The following is a 15,878-nucleotide window of genomic DNA, read 5'->3' on the forward strand; positions in this document are numbered from 1 at the left end:
TTTGTCTGAGCTCTATAATTTTGCCACCTTTCCACCTCTATGAAATTGCTCTTGGTCATATTCCAGCACTTGAGACATGAGCCACAGCAATGGGCCAGCCAGAGCTACAAGTTCTGCGCTGAAGCTGAGCATAGCTGTTGATTTTTCACCTTGGGGCCGGTGTTCAGAGAACCTTACAGCATTTATTCTCTTCACCATTCATGGCAGTGCCGGACAGGTGGGAACTGCTTCACATTTACGTTGCTCAATGAGGACCACATGCTTGGCAATGCCCTCCAATACATGGTCATGAAGAAGTAAGTGGAGTCTCCACAGCACCTGATACCACTGGGGGTTCCTCTGTCTCCTCTTCTGCCCCATCCCCTCACTAAGTCGCACCTCAGTTGCTGCTGGAAAAAGGCAAAACTACCTCTGTCCATGCCTGTTGGAGTATTTATATCAGAGCTGGTGCCAGAGGCTCCTTACCTACCCCCTCTCTTAACAGAATTAACTTTTCTCCTTGTGCTGTTAGCCCCAAGAGCACTAATAGGCCTTGATGAGTCTGAGCAGCCTCACCTGGGGCCCCCACACACAAAGGGGTCAGGAGCCCCATTTAAGTTCAGCTCAGGGCTTTCAGTCCCTCCTGAGCTATGTTGTATGACTATGGGTCTTCAGCTTAACCTGTACTGGGCTGTTGGATGCTGACCCATGGACTGACTTCCTGACTTGACATCAGCCTTTCCTCATTGTTGTGCATTGTATAGCTGCTTCCTGGTCATAGGTTTTGTCTGACCCTCACTACCTTCAGCTGACCTGCAGATTGCCTTCCTGGCCTGGCCTCAGACCTATTTCACCCCCACAAACCTGCCTGGTGACCTGGACCCTTGGCTGGCCCTCGCTACCACGTTTGCACCCACCTTACTCCCTTGCTTGGGTGCTGTGGGGCAGGGCTGGCCAGTGAGTTCTCTGCCCTATTGGCTGGCTTACAGTTCATGCTTCCAGCTCCCCATCCCTTAAGGAACAGGCAACCCTACTGCACTTATGGTTAGTTACAGAGGAAATTGGATGGCAGACATGTGACAGACTTCTGAACATTTTACGTGGCTCTGGGTAAAATGATGTGCAAATCTGTAAGTACAGGGGGTCAGGCCAGTATCTGTGTCACCTCTGAGGCAAGTGCTGTCAGAAAAAGAGAGTAGGAACAGCCAGTATTAAGCAAATTGATCATCTTTAATACTTCCATCAAGATGCAGAAATTGATGCTGGAAATTAATAATCCTGCTGCCCCCATTAAAATATAAAAATGGCTTCACTCTGATTTTATCGAGCTGGGAGGCATTGGGAGTTTGTGAACACGCACTGGTAAGGCTCAGAAGAATTCCAGCAGGAAGTTCAATGCATCATCTCAAATGACAGCTGCATTGCAAAATCCCAGAATCCCAAGGGTTGGAAGGGGCCTCGAAAGATCATCTAGTCCAACCCCCTGCAAGAGCAGGGTAACCTAGAGTACATCACACAGGAACTTGTCCAGGCGGGCCTTGGATATCTCCAACGTAGGAGACTCCACAACCCCCCTGGGCAACCTGATCCAGTGGTCTGTCACTCTTAGAGTAAAGAAGTTCTTCCTGATGTTAACGTGGAACCTCCTATACTCCAGTTTACACCCATTGCCCCTTGTCCTATCACTGGATATCACTGAAAAAAGCCTAGCTCCATCATCCTGACACCCACCCTTTACATATTTGTTAAACACTGATGAGGTCACCCCTCAGTCTCCTCCAAGCTAAAGAGACCCAGCTCCCTCAGCCTTTCCTCATAAGGTAGGTGTTCCACTCCTTTAATCATCTTTGTGGCTCTGTGCTGGACTCTTTCAATCAATTCCCTGTCCTTGAACTGGGGGCACAGAACTGAACGCAATATTCCCAGATGTGGCCTCACCAAGGCAGAGTAGAGGGGGAGAAGAACCTCTCTTGCCCTACTAACCACACCCTTTCTAATGCACCCTAGGATGCCATTTGCCTTCTTGGCCACAAGGGCACATTGCTGGCTCATGGTCATCCTCCTATCCACCAGGTCCCTTTCCCGTTCACTTCCTTTCCAGCAGGTCAACCCCCAACCTGTACTGGTACATGGGGTTGTTCTTTCCCAAATGCAAGACTCTACACTTGACCTTGTTGAATTTCATCAAGTTTCTCCCTGCCCAACTCTGCAGCCTGTCCAAGGTCTCGCTGAATGGCAGCACAGCCTTCTGGTGTGTCAGCCACTCCTCCCAGTTTAGTGTCATCAGTGAACTTGCTGAGGGTACACTCGGTTCCCTCATCCAGGTCGTTGATGAATATTAAATGTCATGTGAATTTCTCTGATAGATCACCATGACAAGGAAAAAGAGCAGCCTTCTTGTGAGGGGCTGTGCTTTCTGCTGTGTGCACAAAAGTTCTAGCAACCACCTCGGCTTGTGAAGGCAGATGTCATGCAGTCTGCAAACGTTTTGTGGTGCCCTAGGCCCATCTGCCTCCTCTGCCCAGCAGAACTGCAACAGGTCTGTGTGGAGGGAGGCTTCCAAGCACCCAGGATCCCCTGCTTGAGCAGGATGCCAGACATGTCTTTCCCCTGCAAAGCTCCAGCTGCCTCTCAGAGATAGATGGAAGGGTGTGCATAAGGTTACACAGGTAGTGTCCTTTCAGCATATCCCTCCCGTAAGACCCTCAGTCATGTTAGAAGCATCCTGAGCCCCAGCAGGTCTGAGGTGGCCCAAGCCTCCGACTTCCCTGAGATTTGCTGTGGGTTGCCATGGGTTTCACTGCTCTCTTCTCCTTTCGCCCTTCCTGCAGCCCTGATGTGGAGTTCTGTGGCTACTGCATCACGCACCCCTCTGAAAGCAAGATCAACTTCCAAATCCAGACCAGAGGTATGGGATGTGCATTGTTTCCATGTTCAGGCCCTTCTTTTGTGGAATCCCCTGTGCTCATGTCAGGTTTCCGCCATGAGTCATTTCAATAAAGAAAACCACTCCTCTCCCTCTTCTCTGCAGGCACGGTACTGTAGTGCTGTGGTAAGGTAGATCTGCTACGTCCTGTCAGAGGTGATGGGTGCTTCATCTGCCCTTAAATCAGCAGAAGTTTTGGAAGGCCAATCCAAAGTGTGCTGGCATACATAGCTGCAATGAGACCAATTTGCTTCTGCTTCTCCTTTTTTGCTTGCCTGTCAGCTTTGGTCATCAGGCTGTGAACAAAGCCCTCTTGAAAAAGCCACATCAGTCTATGCTATCTTTTGACTTGCCTCCCAGAGGGGTCTGTGTTCGCTGTTAATAGGCAGCACTGACAACTCTGAGCTTCAGGCCATCACTCACTCCTCCCAGCACACCGACCCTTCAGCTCAGTCCGCTGCCCTCCAGCTAGGCTCCACAGCTTTGTCGGCTGCCACAGGAGGACAGTGTTATTTCATTCCTTCCTTATGGGGCTGTTCCCCTGAGTATCTAGTTTGTGCTTACTGGCTCTTTAATCTCCTAAAAATGAGTAGTGCTGAGGCTCTCCTTGTCAAGGGAACCCCTTCCTTGTGGGGCTACCTGCAGGATATGGCTCTGCCCTTCCTGCACCCACAGCCTGGGCCTGAGCTCAGCTTCTCAGGGTTGCTGATGGTGGGCTGGTAGGAAGGAAGTGTGTTGCATGTGGCCTGGTGTAAGAGCCTGTTCCTATCATGGGGGAAACAACTACTCTGCCCAGAGCGGTGAGGGAGAGGGCCACCAACCACTTTGGAAACCACTGACCCCATCTTCTTTCACAAAGGGGCCCTTCCTGCTGTTGAGCCATCCAGAAAGGGCTAAACGACCTGATGGGTGTTTGCTAACATATACTCAACACCTTTGAGGTGAGAGTATTCCTGAAGAGTTCAGGGGGCCTTTTCTGTCTCCTGGTCTCAGAGGTGAGAGGAAGGGGCTGACCACCTGTGTTGTAGCATAAAGAACCTACAGTTATCTCGGACCTTCTCTGTGTGACCTGCAGCATGGCCTGGCCTTCCTTTCCTTGGAGTGAATGTAGAGCTCAGTCACTTCTGAAGGTCCCTGGAGCTCTGTTGGAGCTGCTCAGGGTCTTCTGTGCTGGGCAGAGAAGTCACAGCAGGCTGGTGGCATGGGATGTATGAGCCGCTCAGGTATATGCTATTAACATTTGTTCTTTGCTCTTGCTTGCAGAGGAGCATGAAGGAGTACAGGGCACAGAGGGAGGAAGAGATATTTAGGGATGCCATTTAGGAATGGCAGTCTCCATGGACGTGTGTAAGGTCTGTGTGTTGAATTCCCTGTGCCAAGTATTTCTGGTTGTGTGTTTGTCCTGGGTTCAGCAGTGGCAGTCATTTTTTCTCCTTCTTAGTAGCTGGTGCAGTGCTGTGTTTTTTGGCCTTTCAGCCTGGGAACAACGCTGATAACGCCGATGTGTTAAATAGAGCGTTATTCGTTTGCAGGCCAGAATCCCTCTGTGCTGGGCTGCATCCGCAGCGTGTTGAGCAGCAGTCAAGGGAGGGGATTCTCCCCCTCCGCTGTGCTCTGGGGAGACGCCCCTGCAGTCCTGATCCAGCTCTGGGGCAACACCACAAGAGGGATGTGGAGCTGCTGGAGTGAGTCCAGAGAAGGCCATGGAGATGCTGTGAGGGTTCTGGAGACAGGCTGAGAAACCTGGAGAGGGGCTTTTTACAAGGTAATGTAGGGACAGGACAAGGGGGAATGGCTTTAACCTGACTGAGTGGAGATTGCTGCTTAATGAGGAGCCACCAGGAGAAAGAAGTTTCCTTTCAAACACCACCATGTTTTAGTAACATACAGAGGAATAAGAGGGAGCGTAAGAGAAACAGTGTTGTTTTTGCATAATTGGGGATGGGGCTTTGCAAGATTAAGGCTTTCCAATATTAAGATTTTTCAATACTGGGGCTGGGGCTGTTACTCAGGGAACAAAACAAAGGGTTTGAGATACCATAACTTAGAAAGACACACTCTGTGGTTAAAGACAGTATCATCTCTGGATGAAAGATACACTTTGTGGTTAAAAAGAATACTACCTTTGTACAGCCTATGACTAAGCAGGTGCAGGTTGGTTAAACATAAGTCGGGGTACCACAGGTCTGCCAGAGGAGTTATGAAATCGAACCATAAAAAGAGATAAACAAATGAGAGGAAGGGGCATACAAAATCAAGTAAAGGGAGATGTAACCAGAGGTGGGACAGTTGGCATGTAGATTATATGCATCCGATAGTCTGTGAACCTTGGAGTACCCAACCAATGGGGAAACAAGGGAGGGAACTTGTGGACGGGATAGGAAATATAAAATCCTTGTTCTGCCTTTGCTGTGCATGCCTACTTGCCAGGACACCTTTTTTTGCAATAACATTAATAAACAGCTGCTTCACTGCTGTGTCTACCCTGAGCTTTTAGAAGAAAAGTTTTTTTTTTTTTTCTCACAGTTTCCTCCAGAGCCCAATGTCCCTACCCAGAACCACTTCACAGCTCTGCAGGGGACTAACAGGGGAACAACCTGTTCCCGCACCAATGAAGAGGAAAACTGCTAGTGCAGCCAAGAAACAGTGGGCTGTGGATAGCAGTAGGAGATTCTGCTTTGAAAGGTAGAGGCACTGCATCAAGTTGTCCAAAGAAGTGGTAAAGGCTCTGCCCCTTTCAGATGAAGAGACCAGGGTTAGAAGGGACCTTAAAAACTCATCCAGTTCCAAACCCAGCCACAGCCAGGGTCAAGCACACCAGGCACACCCAGGAGTTGCTGTGAGCAGACCTGCCCTTAGCACAGCTCACCTATGAGAAAGGGAGAGTGACCGAGATTTGCAAATCATATATTCATAGATCCCAGAGTGGTTTGGGTTGGGAGGCTCATCTATTTCCTACCCCCTGCCACAGGGCAGGGACACCTTCCACTAGAGGCAATTTTCTCACAGCACTGTCCCAACTGGCTATGGAGGGGAATTGCCTGCAAGTTTATAAGCGAAATAATTAAAAAAAAATCCTTTTACTAAAGTGTCTGCACTGGGAGTTTTCAGTCTTCGTCATTTTTCTTTATTAACTTCGCTTGTCCTCCAACACAACGCAGCCAGCTCTGGGGCAGAGCACAGCAGCAGCGCTGCGGCATGGACACAGCCACATCTGCTCCTTTGGGTGGGTTGGGTTATGAAAAGGTACTGGTCTAGCTACTTGTCAGCCATTCTGCTTTCCTTGAAATGCATTAGTCTTTCAGAAATGTGATTTGTTCGTAAACATTTGCATTTTGGTGAGAGCACAGCTAAAAAGACCCAACCCTTGGAAAATGTTTTGCTTTATTTGCAAGGATGCTCCCCTTTTGTCCTCTCTTTGATTTTTCCCTTGGCAACAGGAAAAGGGGAATGAGGAAAAGAAGAGAGAGAGGTAAAAGAGAGAAGGGGAAAACAACAACAGCAATAAAACCTTGGTAAGTAGAACTTCTCATACAGGTTTTAAAGTTTTGGTGGGATATGCAAGCATGATTTTTTAGAAAAACACACTGGGAAAGCACTTGGAAATTAATTAAATAATAAATTTGTGAACACTCTTTGCCATAGTTTGGTTAGCTCTAGCAGCTCTTTTAGCTGAGATTGAACATCCTCTGTTGCCTTTTCCACTGCAGTTTGACCATGAGGATGAACAGCAGTGTCACCCTTACAAATGGATGAACATGGTGTCATGGTGCTGTGGCCAAGAGACATCAGGGTCCGGCTCTGCTACCCCTTTGGAGCTTGGCCTCGTTGGCAGCAGCAAAATGCCCCTTGCCCTTCAGAGCTGTGCTCTTTCAGGCAATCCCCCTCCCCAGAGCCAGTGGCTGAAGGAGCCTGTGGACTTTCCAGCAGCTGAATACCGCAGAAACTGAAGGCTGCATGCTTTTCTGGAAGGGCCCAGTTCCTGGATCCTCTCCCTTGCATCCTGTGTCAGGGAGAGAACTAGCTGCTGCCAGGTTCAGCAGAGGGCAGAAAAGGTGGGGGGCTGGTTTCTTTGGTTGCAGCCTCATTCGCATTTGAGCCTTCCCTTTCCTGGGTTTACACACTCTTCCCTGAAGGACAGCCCCCTCTGGCCAGCAGCCGTGCCATGCCCGGCTAGCAGGAGCTCACCTGCCCTGGGAAGGGGGAAGATGGAGCTGATAGAAAGCCACTAGCTTCCACCAAGGGTATCTGCTCCTCTAAGCCATGCGGTCCCATACGATCCCTTTCTTGTGCCATACATGGGTGGGGTGAGCATCATCCTTGGTCGGGGAGCCTGGGGAAGAAGTGAATTGGGGAGGACTTTTAGGGCTCCTTAAATCAGGTTTGTTACTTAAGCAGTGACAAACAGTGAAGCAACGTTGCTGACCATCTCTCCCTACTATGAACAGGAGGAGATTCCACACAGTCAGTGGGTCTACCAGACATACATGGGGCCAGGATCTTATCCTGGCTCTCTGTGCAGGGACAAACTGTCCCAGTCACAGAGGGAGATGATAAGGGATGTTACCAAACCTTTATTTTGGCTTTTTCAGCTGGAAATTGTCACTCATGGTCCCCTCCCCCTCATCCCACATTCATCTCAATGTGACCACATCTCAACCTCCCTTTCCTTTTCTAACACATCTCCCGACCTCACACTTCCAACCAAGACAGATGGCCAGAAGTCATTTACTTTTTCTGCAAGGAAATGAAAAATCATGCGAGGATCTGCATCCTTTTCCCTCTCCTCCAGAAGTGGCTCAGACCAGGGGATGGATCAGAATGGTACAGAGCCTGTGTTCAGAGCTAGTCCCAGGGGTCTAGTGAAATGCTGCAGCTCCTTTCAGGTGGGTTATCACATGAAGACAAAAATTTTTCAGGCCCAGCCAGGAAACAGCAATGCGAGAGTAATGGAGGAGTCCTGCCATTCTGGCACAGAGCCTTCTCCTCTCAGCCCTGCCAGAGGCATGGCTTTAGGAAGAGCTGTACTTGTTACTCAAGCGGGAGCTGCTCCGGTCCACCCCAAGCTCCTGCCCATTGGCTTTCCACTTCCCAACAGAGCCCTTGTCATCCGTTGGTGTGATGTTCAGAGTGGGTCTCTGGCACCAGCAGCACAGGCAGGACTGCAAGGAGACAAAAGTTGGGAGAGAGAGGTTTCAGGTCTGGGCTACACGGTAAAACAGGAGGAAATATTCCCTTACTGATGTTGGCAAGTCAACCTGCACAGTGCCAGGCTGGGGATCACAGCCTGCACTTCTGAACTTTGCCGTCCTGCAGATCTGCTGGGAGCAGGTTTTCCACGGTAGGGCTGGTGTGGTTTGGAAACAAAGACACCAAAATCTTGGGTACTTTTTGCAATTGTCTTTTCTTATCCTTGGGGGACAGAAAATACAGGTAATGCTGTAAATACAGCTCTTTTTGACACTGCATCTAGGAAATGATTCCCTTCCCATCCATTTCTATCCCTTCTCATCGCATCCCCTTCCTTTCTCAGGGCTCCACTACTCCTGAATCTGATCTCTCAGTAACTTGGGATCAACGTTTAAAGCACCCCCTGTCTCTGGTCTAATAGTCTGTGGGGATGTTTCTGATTCAGAATGAGAGGGACTTTTTTTGCTTGTCCTGCACTGGCAAAAGCATTCCCATCAGAGGGCAGCAAGCTCTGGCATACTGCAAGCTTCAAAGAGAGGCACTCAGCAAGGGGAAAAACTGGGAGAACTGTGATCAGTACATGACCAAATGGGAGAACCCTGTGGGTTGGTTGCAGCTCCTTTCCACTCATCTCAGGAGCACAGAAGTCCACTGCAATGGGGGTGCCTCTGTCTGCACTGTGTCTAGTCCATGGGAACTTATGCCAATGTCTGGGAACGGTCACTGTAGGCAGGAGCTCTGGAGGGATCAATCCTACGTGGAAGCGGTTCTTGAATTTCCGGCTGACAAAGTAGAGAGAGCCACAGGGTTGATGCAGGAGTAGAGGGAGGCCATATTGATCCCAAAGTAATCCATCACAAGGAGGAAACTGAGGCCAGAAGAAATGCTTACAGGCTTAACCGTGGTCTTAACATTTTGTTCTATACCTTATATGGTTATTTGCCAAGTACCTGAGTTTGCAACATCCTGTAACAAGATGTATCTCTTGGTTATCTAACCTCCTTAAGCCAGTCAAACCGTCAAACAAAAGCACCCTTTGAAAAACAAAGCGATTGATTAGGAGCTATTATCCCCTTTGTTTCTCCTTCCCTTTCATCATTGTATTGACAGGAGCACTTGTGGTAATCATGGTCACAAAGGAAGGCTGTTTCACACAAAGTGCAATGGCGACAAGGACTCCTAAGTTCCTGACAGGAATCATTCCTGCGTGGGCTCTGCATTTTCTAGGGGTTGTTGGTGTTCTGTGTTCATTTCTACGATCTATTGTCTTCTGTACAAACACATTTGGAAGCAAATCCTTCCTTTCCTTTTAAAGGATGCACCGAGGCATCGGCATAAAATCAAAAGTAACTTGGTTTAAATAAATGCGTCACGGCTTTTCTAGAAGAACGTCCAGGAGTTGCCCAAGCTCAACAGAACAGAGGAAACACCAGTGGCAAAGAGGAAGCCTCACAGCAGCTCATTCTCCGAGCACAAACCCCTCTTTGCCACACGTGAGTGTGTCACAGACAGCTCTACGTCAGTAGGCTTCTCTCTACCCCCTGATAAAGCTTTGCAGGTTTACAGCACTGCCCTGTTCAAGCTTTTCCTTTATGGAGAAGGTTCTTTTCCAGAACACATACAAGGGATCCCACAAGCACACTCCACACAACTACAAGACTTAAAACACAAACAAAATCCTGACAAACAAGCATTAATAACACACGTGAACATACAGTACAGCAGTACTCATATCATATCGTCAATACCAACATCGTTACCGTGATAATCCACAAAATTAGGTCAAATACCAGCAAGTCACAGACAGAGTTCCAGACAAATACTAACAGCAAAATCCTTACCGTGATAATTTGCAAAACGTGGTCAAACACTGATGAGACACAAACAGATCCAGATGTAAACCAATTGCACTAGTCCGGTTCTGGCTGATTCTTGTGAAATATTTACCTAAGATACTTTCCATTGCTGTTGTTACAGAGCCACCAAGCTTAACGTTACTTAGAAGTGAATTTACTTATTTACAAAGGATTATATTTCATTTTGTACGTGCTTATTTCAGTTTACCACTTCTTTGGGCAACCTGTGACAGTGCCTCTGCCTTTCAAAGCAGAATCTCCTTCTGCTATCCCTCGCCCCTCTTTCTTGGCTGTACTAGCAGTTATGCTCCTGACTGGTGCTGCAATTGGTTGCTCCTCCCTTGTGGTGCCTTTTGCCTCGTTAGCCCCTGCAGAGCTGTGAAGTGGTTCTGGGTGGGGACGTGTGGTCTGCAGGAAACCCCTTGCTCTGTATTTGTTCACTTCCTCCTCTTCCTGTGTATTTTTCTGGCACCAAGTCACCAAACCCCTGGATTAACATCCTCTTTCCTTTCTGTGTGTGCTAGGGGAGATGCCTGTGGTCCCTGCACAGCTTGGGCTTGGAGCCAGCAGCCCAGCTCTCCCTCAGCTTTCCTAATGTCTCTCGTCTGTCAACAAGACCGGTCGCTACTGGTGTCCCCCAGGGCTTGGTATTGTGGCAAGCGTAGCATAACTTCTTCATTAGAATCATAGAATCACAGAACCAGATCATCGATGATCTAGATGAGAGGGTCAAGTGCCCTCTCAGTAAGTTTGCGCACAACACCAAGTTGAGTGGGAGTGTTGATGTGCCGTAGGGCAGGCAGCTCTGCAGAGGGATATGGACAGGCTGGATCAATGGGCCGTGGCCAGTGGTATGAGGTTCAACAAGGCAAAGTCCTGGGTCCTGAATTTGGCTGGGAGCATCCTGGCCTGTATCAGCACCGGTGTGGCTAGCAGGACTAGAGCAATGATTGCCCCCCTGGACTGGGCCGCCCCTCGAGCCCTGTGTGTGGAGAAGAGAAGGCTCAAAAGGGACCTTATTGTTCTCTACAGCTACCTGAGAGGAGGCTGGAGCCAGGAGGTGCCTGGTCTCCTCTCCCAAGGAGCAAGGACTAAACCAAGAAGAAATGGCCCCAAGCTGCACAAGGGGAGGTTTTGACTGGAGATTAGGAGATCACTTCAGGTGTAGTCAGGCATTGGAGCAGGCTGTTCGGGGCAGTGCTGGAGTCGCCATTCCTGGAAATGTACACATGCTGTGTAGACGAGGCCCTCAGTGCCATGGGTCAGTGGTGGCCTTGGCAGTGCTGGGGAACATTTGGCCTTGATGATCTGAAAGGTCTTTTCCAACCTGGCTGACTCTATGACTGCCTGCAGCAGCCCTGCTGTGCCCAGTGGCCACTGACACAATGGCACCAACATCACAAAGCCTCGCTGGTCACTGTGGAGATGCCCGTCACCAGCTGGGACTCGGTGGAAAGAGTCAGGGGCATGGGCATCTCCCTGGCAACTGCCAGGGCTTTGTGGTGTAGGGAGGGTTCCTCATGGCCAGAGGCCATTGTGATGGGGGGGTGACACGTTGGTGACCGTGGGGTACATAAGGAGCGAGAGCCCTGGAGTACCTCAGTCCAGAGGAGCAGCCTCCCTCAGGAGGCAGCAAATCCCCTGGAAGCCCACGGCAGTTCAGCGTCCAGGACGTGGAAGATGCCCGTGGGTAAAGAGGCAAACGCCCGTTCCCAGCCCGCTGAGGGCAGGCCAAGCAAGCAGAGAAGGCGCCAGGTGAGGACCAGGGCAGGAGGGAGAGGCCGGTGGTGGGACGGGGCCGCTCGGAGCTGCCTCGGTGACAGGGCCAGGCTTGCTCGCACTGCACGGGCCCCTGTGCCAAGGCAGCCGCCTCCATCACACACCTTTTCCTCCTCCTCCTGCCTGCAGGTGGCTCACAGGCAGCCTGAGGAAGCGCCGCAGGGCAGCCCGAGACAGGCATCGTCCCACCATGGGATCACGCTGCCACGGGTGCCCTACCTGGAGAGGTTTCAGCCTGTCGTCACCCAGCAGGCACAGGTAGGGAGCCGCAGGGAGATGGGGCCAAACGTCTTCCCGACCCCGGGAGATGCTGACGGGCGGGCGGGAGGTGCAGGAGGGAGCAAGCTGAGCCCCGCATGCTGAGCCCCACAGCCTGCCCGGGCATGCCGGGGGTGCTCTGGGCAGTGGGCGTGGGCTGCGGGCGGCCAGCCCTCTCCCCAGCCGGCTCTGAGCCCTGCCCTGGGGCTGGCAGGGGAGCCCAACTGCCTGAGCTCAGCCAGCTGGGATGTGGGCACAAGGGACACTGTCACACAGCCTCTCTGCTCCGCTTCTTTTGCAGATGGGCAGCCTGGGGCACCGAGTGGTGCTGCCCAGCCTCAGCGGCTTGAGACAGGAGCAGATGCTCCAGCTGCCACCATTGGTCACAATGGCACCGCGGCCGCCACCTCGCTCAGAGAGAGCAGTCGGCAGCTGCCGCAGGCTGTCACCTGTAACACCAGCAGCCTCTGCAGCTTCTGGCAGGGTGAGGAACTCGGCCGTTGGCAGCGCAAGCAGCAACCAAGAGCAGCTTCTCAAAACTGCTGCCCAGCTCCACCGTGTCCCCAGTTACGGCAGCAGAGGTGCACGGCCAGAGACCTGTCAGCCTGCCCTGCACAGGTCCAAAGCCTCTGCTCCCACAGGTGAGAGCTCAGGCAGCATGAGCACAGTGCTGCAGAGGTGCAGCACCGGGAGCCAGCGACGTCACCAGCAGCCAGTGGCACGGCAGGAGCCAGCACAAAGCAGGGCTGCAGGGACACAAGCAAGAGCAGACACTGTCCGTGCAGCCAGCAGCAGCAAGGGCCCAGCCACTCAGCCCACACTCAGAAGCAGTAGGCGAGCAGCAGAGCAGCTGCCAGCAATTCCAGCAGAACATATCACTACGTGCATCAACACCGAGATCCCCAGTGTGCACTACAGGCCTGTTGCACAGCGCTTGCCCTCTCTGCCCAGCAAGATCAAGCCTTTGGAGCCGCCGAAGAGGAGCTGCCTGGTCAGAGCTCCTGAGAAAGAGGAGCACCAGGCACGTCTCACTCCCATGCCACGGGCGTGGGCTTCTAATAACGCTGTCCAGAAGGAAGCAGCACCACAGAGACAGAGACATGGGCCTGCCCTGCAGAACACCAAAGTCCCGGATGCAGTTTTGCAGGTCACAACAACATCTGAAAAGATGAAGCCACTGCTCCTGCCTGTGGCTATGGTCCAGAGAACCAACAAGAAGCAGGTGGAACAGCAAGGGATAAGCCAGAAATTGCATGTGGAGATGGCAGAGTTGTCACAGGCAGCACTTAAGGACAATGAGTTTCCTGTGGCTGCAGAGACTCGGGGAGAGGCAGCTGGAGACCTGGAGAGTGTGTGTCCTGTCCTGGCCGGTGCCACAGACACCGAGCTGGCAGCTCCTCCTCTGGCTGGAGCTGCTGAGGAAGAGCAGCACCCTGCACCTCTCACTTCCGTGGAACAAGAGCAGGAGGAGGCACCGGAAGCACCTTCCCACGGCTTTGACAAGGAGGAGGTAGAAGAGGAGGAGCGGAGAAAGTCATTGGCCCTGCTCAGCCCCACTGCCTTGGAGTTGGTTATGCAGGAAACAGCCAGGTGCTTTGTGATGGACGTTGTGCACAAGGCTGTGGCTGCCATGCAGGCAAGAGCTGAGCAGGAAAAGGAGCAGGAGGATGTGGCCCAAAGCCACGGGGATGTGTCAATGGCACCAGTGACACCAGTAACACTCGAGGACATCGAGACTCCTATGGCTGTAGAGCCTCAGGCAGAGCCCAGCTCAGCCCCTTTCTCCCCTGCAGCAGATGAGGCTGGAGAGGACACAGTGTCGCCCATGTCTGCCAACCAAAAAGAAGCCAGGAGAGCCATTATCCCTCTGACAGAAGACAAGCAGGAAGATGCAGCTGCATTGACAGAGATCCCTGGGGCAGAGGGTCAGAAACCCCACCTTGCCACAGGGGCAGATGTACAGACAACATCTGTAGCACAAGAGCAGGAGGAGGCACCGGAAGCACCTTCCCATGGCTTTGACAAGGAGGAGGTAGAAGAAGAGGAGAGGAGAAAGTCATTGGCCCTGCTCAGCCCCACTGCCTTGGAGTTGGTTATGCAGGAAACAGCCAGGTGCTTTGTGATGGACGTTGTGCACAAGGCTGTGGCTGCCATGCAGGCAAGAGCTGAGCAGGAAAAGGAGCAGGAGGATGTGGCCCAAAGCCACGTGGATGTGTCAGTGGCACCAGCGACACCAGTAACACTCGAGGACATCGAGACTCCTATGGCTGTGGAGCCTCAGGCAGAGCCCAGCTCAGCCCCTTTCACCAAAGCTGCAGATGAGGCTGGAGAAGTCATGGTTTCTCCCGTGCCTGGAGATTATCAACAGGAGGCCGGCAGAGCTGTTGTCTCCCCAGCACAACATGAGGAGGAAGTTCTGGCTGCAGTGACGATGATCCCTGGGGCAGAGTCTGGGATATCTTACCTTGCGCCTGGAGCAGATGATGAAGGAGAAGCAGCAGCTTCACCTTTGAGTCAGGGCTCGCAGCCCCAGGTGAGTGACACCCCTGTGACTGGCATTGGGGATCCCAAGGTGCTGGAGGCAACCCCAGATCCCAAAGTGCGTGTGTCAGGGGCATTGCTCGTGTTCCCTGTGCCTTCCAGCTGACAATCCCTCCTTCCCCTGCCTGTGTTCTTGCTCTCCCATCCGGCACCCCTCCTCTGGAGGAAAGGCACTGAAGGAGAGCAGCCCGTGAGGGACCTCCCCAGTGAGCAGCCACCAGCAGCAACCCCAGAGCCCAGGTGACGGCCAATGCACCACCCAGGCCTGGCGCTGGACACAGGTCTGCAGGGGAGAAAGCAGCCCATGGCACAGCACCCACACAGCTACCTGCAGCCCTGAGAGAGACACATCTAGGGAGAGCTGTCATCTCCTGATGTTCTGCTGTATGTTTACAGGAGGAGCCAGCGGCCTTCCCTGAGGAGAACGATGAGGAGGCCAAGCAGGAACTGGACTGTGTTAGTGACAAAGAGCTGTCCCAAGGGGAAGCCCTCACCATGTACAACATCTGCGTCAGCCCTTTGGTGCCAGAGCTCTTCCAGGACGCCCGAGCAGACATCCATCTGGAATCCAGCATCCGCAGCAATGTGGGCACAAATGCGACATCAGAGGCAGCTGGAGACCTGCAGAGTGTGTCTCCTGTCCTGGCCGGTGCCACAGACACCGAGCTGGCAGCTCCTCCTCTGGCTGGAGCTGCTGAGGAAGAGCAGCACCCTGCACCTCTCACTTCCGTGGAACAAGAGCAGGAGGAGGCACCGGAAGCACCTTCCCACGGCTTTGACAAGGAGGAGGTAGAAGAAGAGGAGTGCAGAAAGTGGTTGGCCCTGCTCAGCCCCACTGCCTTGGAGTTGGTTATGCAGGAAACAGCCAGGTGCTTTGTGGTGGACGTTGTGCACAAGGCTGTGGCTGCCATGCAGGCAAGAGCTGAGCAGGAAAAGGAGCAGGAGGATGTGGCCCAAAGTGAAACAGAGGCACAGAGAAAGCCATCTGCCCTGCTCAGCCCTAAAGCCTGTAAGATGATACAACCAAAAAGAGACAGGAACTTCGTGAGAGGCGTCCTGCACAAGCCTTTGTCTGTTATCTGCAAAATGGACAAGCAGCCAACACCAGCACAGGCCCAGAGAGAGGCACCAACACAGGCCAGGAGCCTGGGCACAGATAGACAGGGACCAGGACAGGCCTTTACACAAGGACTAGTACCACCACACGCCCAGAGACAGGCCCCACGAAGGGTCTCAGTTATCGACAGAGCTCTGCAGGTTGTATTCAGGCGCAAAGTGAGGAAAGCACCTGAAGAGCATCTAGGAGAGGCCAGCAGAACCTTTGCCTCCCCGCGATTCTACAGGGATGA

General features: G+C 52.3%; 2 protein-coding genes and 1 pseudogene across 2 annotated transcripts; all 3 read left to right on the forward strand.

Annotated features, from left to right (window-relative positions):
- Window positions 1–225: 225 nt before the first annotated feature.
- On the forward strand, window positions 226–4,293 carry LOC117438356 (DNA-directed RNA polymerases I and III subunit RPAC2-like; annotated as a pseudogene).
- Window positions 4,294–11,631: 7,338 nt separating this feature from the next.
- LOC117438351 (uncharacterized) lies at window positions 11,632–13,859 on the forward strand. Its single transcript, XM_034073897.1, has 4 exons — window positions 11,632–11,706; window positions 11,860–11,988; window positions 12,290–13,498; window positions 13,782–13,859. The coding sequence occupies exons 1-4, from the start codon at window positions 11,632–11,634 to the stop codon at window positions 13,857–13,859; spliced, it is 1,491 nt and encodes a 496-aa protein (XP_033929788.1).
- Window positions 13,860–14,168: 309 nt separating this feature from the next.
- On the forward strand, window positions 14,169–15,878 carry LOC101873916 (uncharacterized). The gene is made up of 3 exons (XM_034073898.1): window positions 14,169–14,521; window positions 14,926–15,318; window positions 15,873–15,878. Exons 1-3 carry the CDS (start codon window positions 14,252–14,254, stop codon window positions 15,876–15,878), a joined length of 669 nt encoding a protein of 222 aa, XP_033929789.1. The 5' UTR covers window positions 14,169–14,251.

The sequence above is a fragment of the Melopsittacus undulatus genome, unplaced genomic scaffold, assembly GCF_012275295.1.
Source record: "Melopsittacus undulatus isolate bMelUnd1 unplaced genomic scaffold, bMelUnd1.mat.Z mat_scaffold_158_arrow_ctg1, whole genome shotgun sequence".
Classification (NCBI taxonomy): Eukaryota; Metazoa; Chordata; class Aves; order Psittaciformes; family Psittaculidae; genus Melopsittacus; species Melopsittacus undulatus.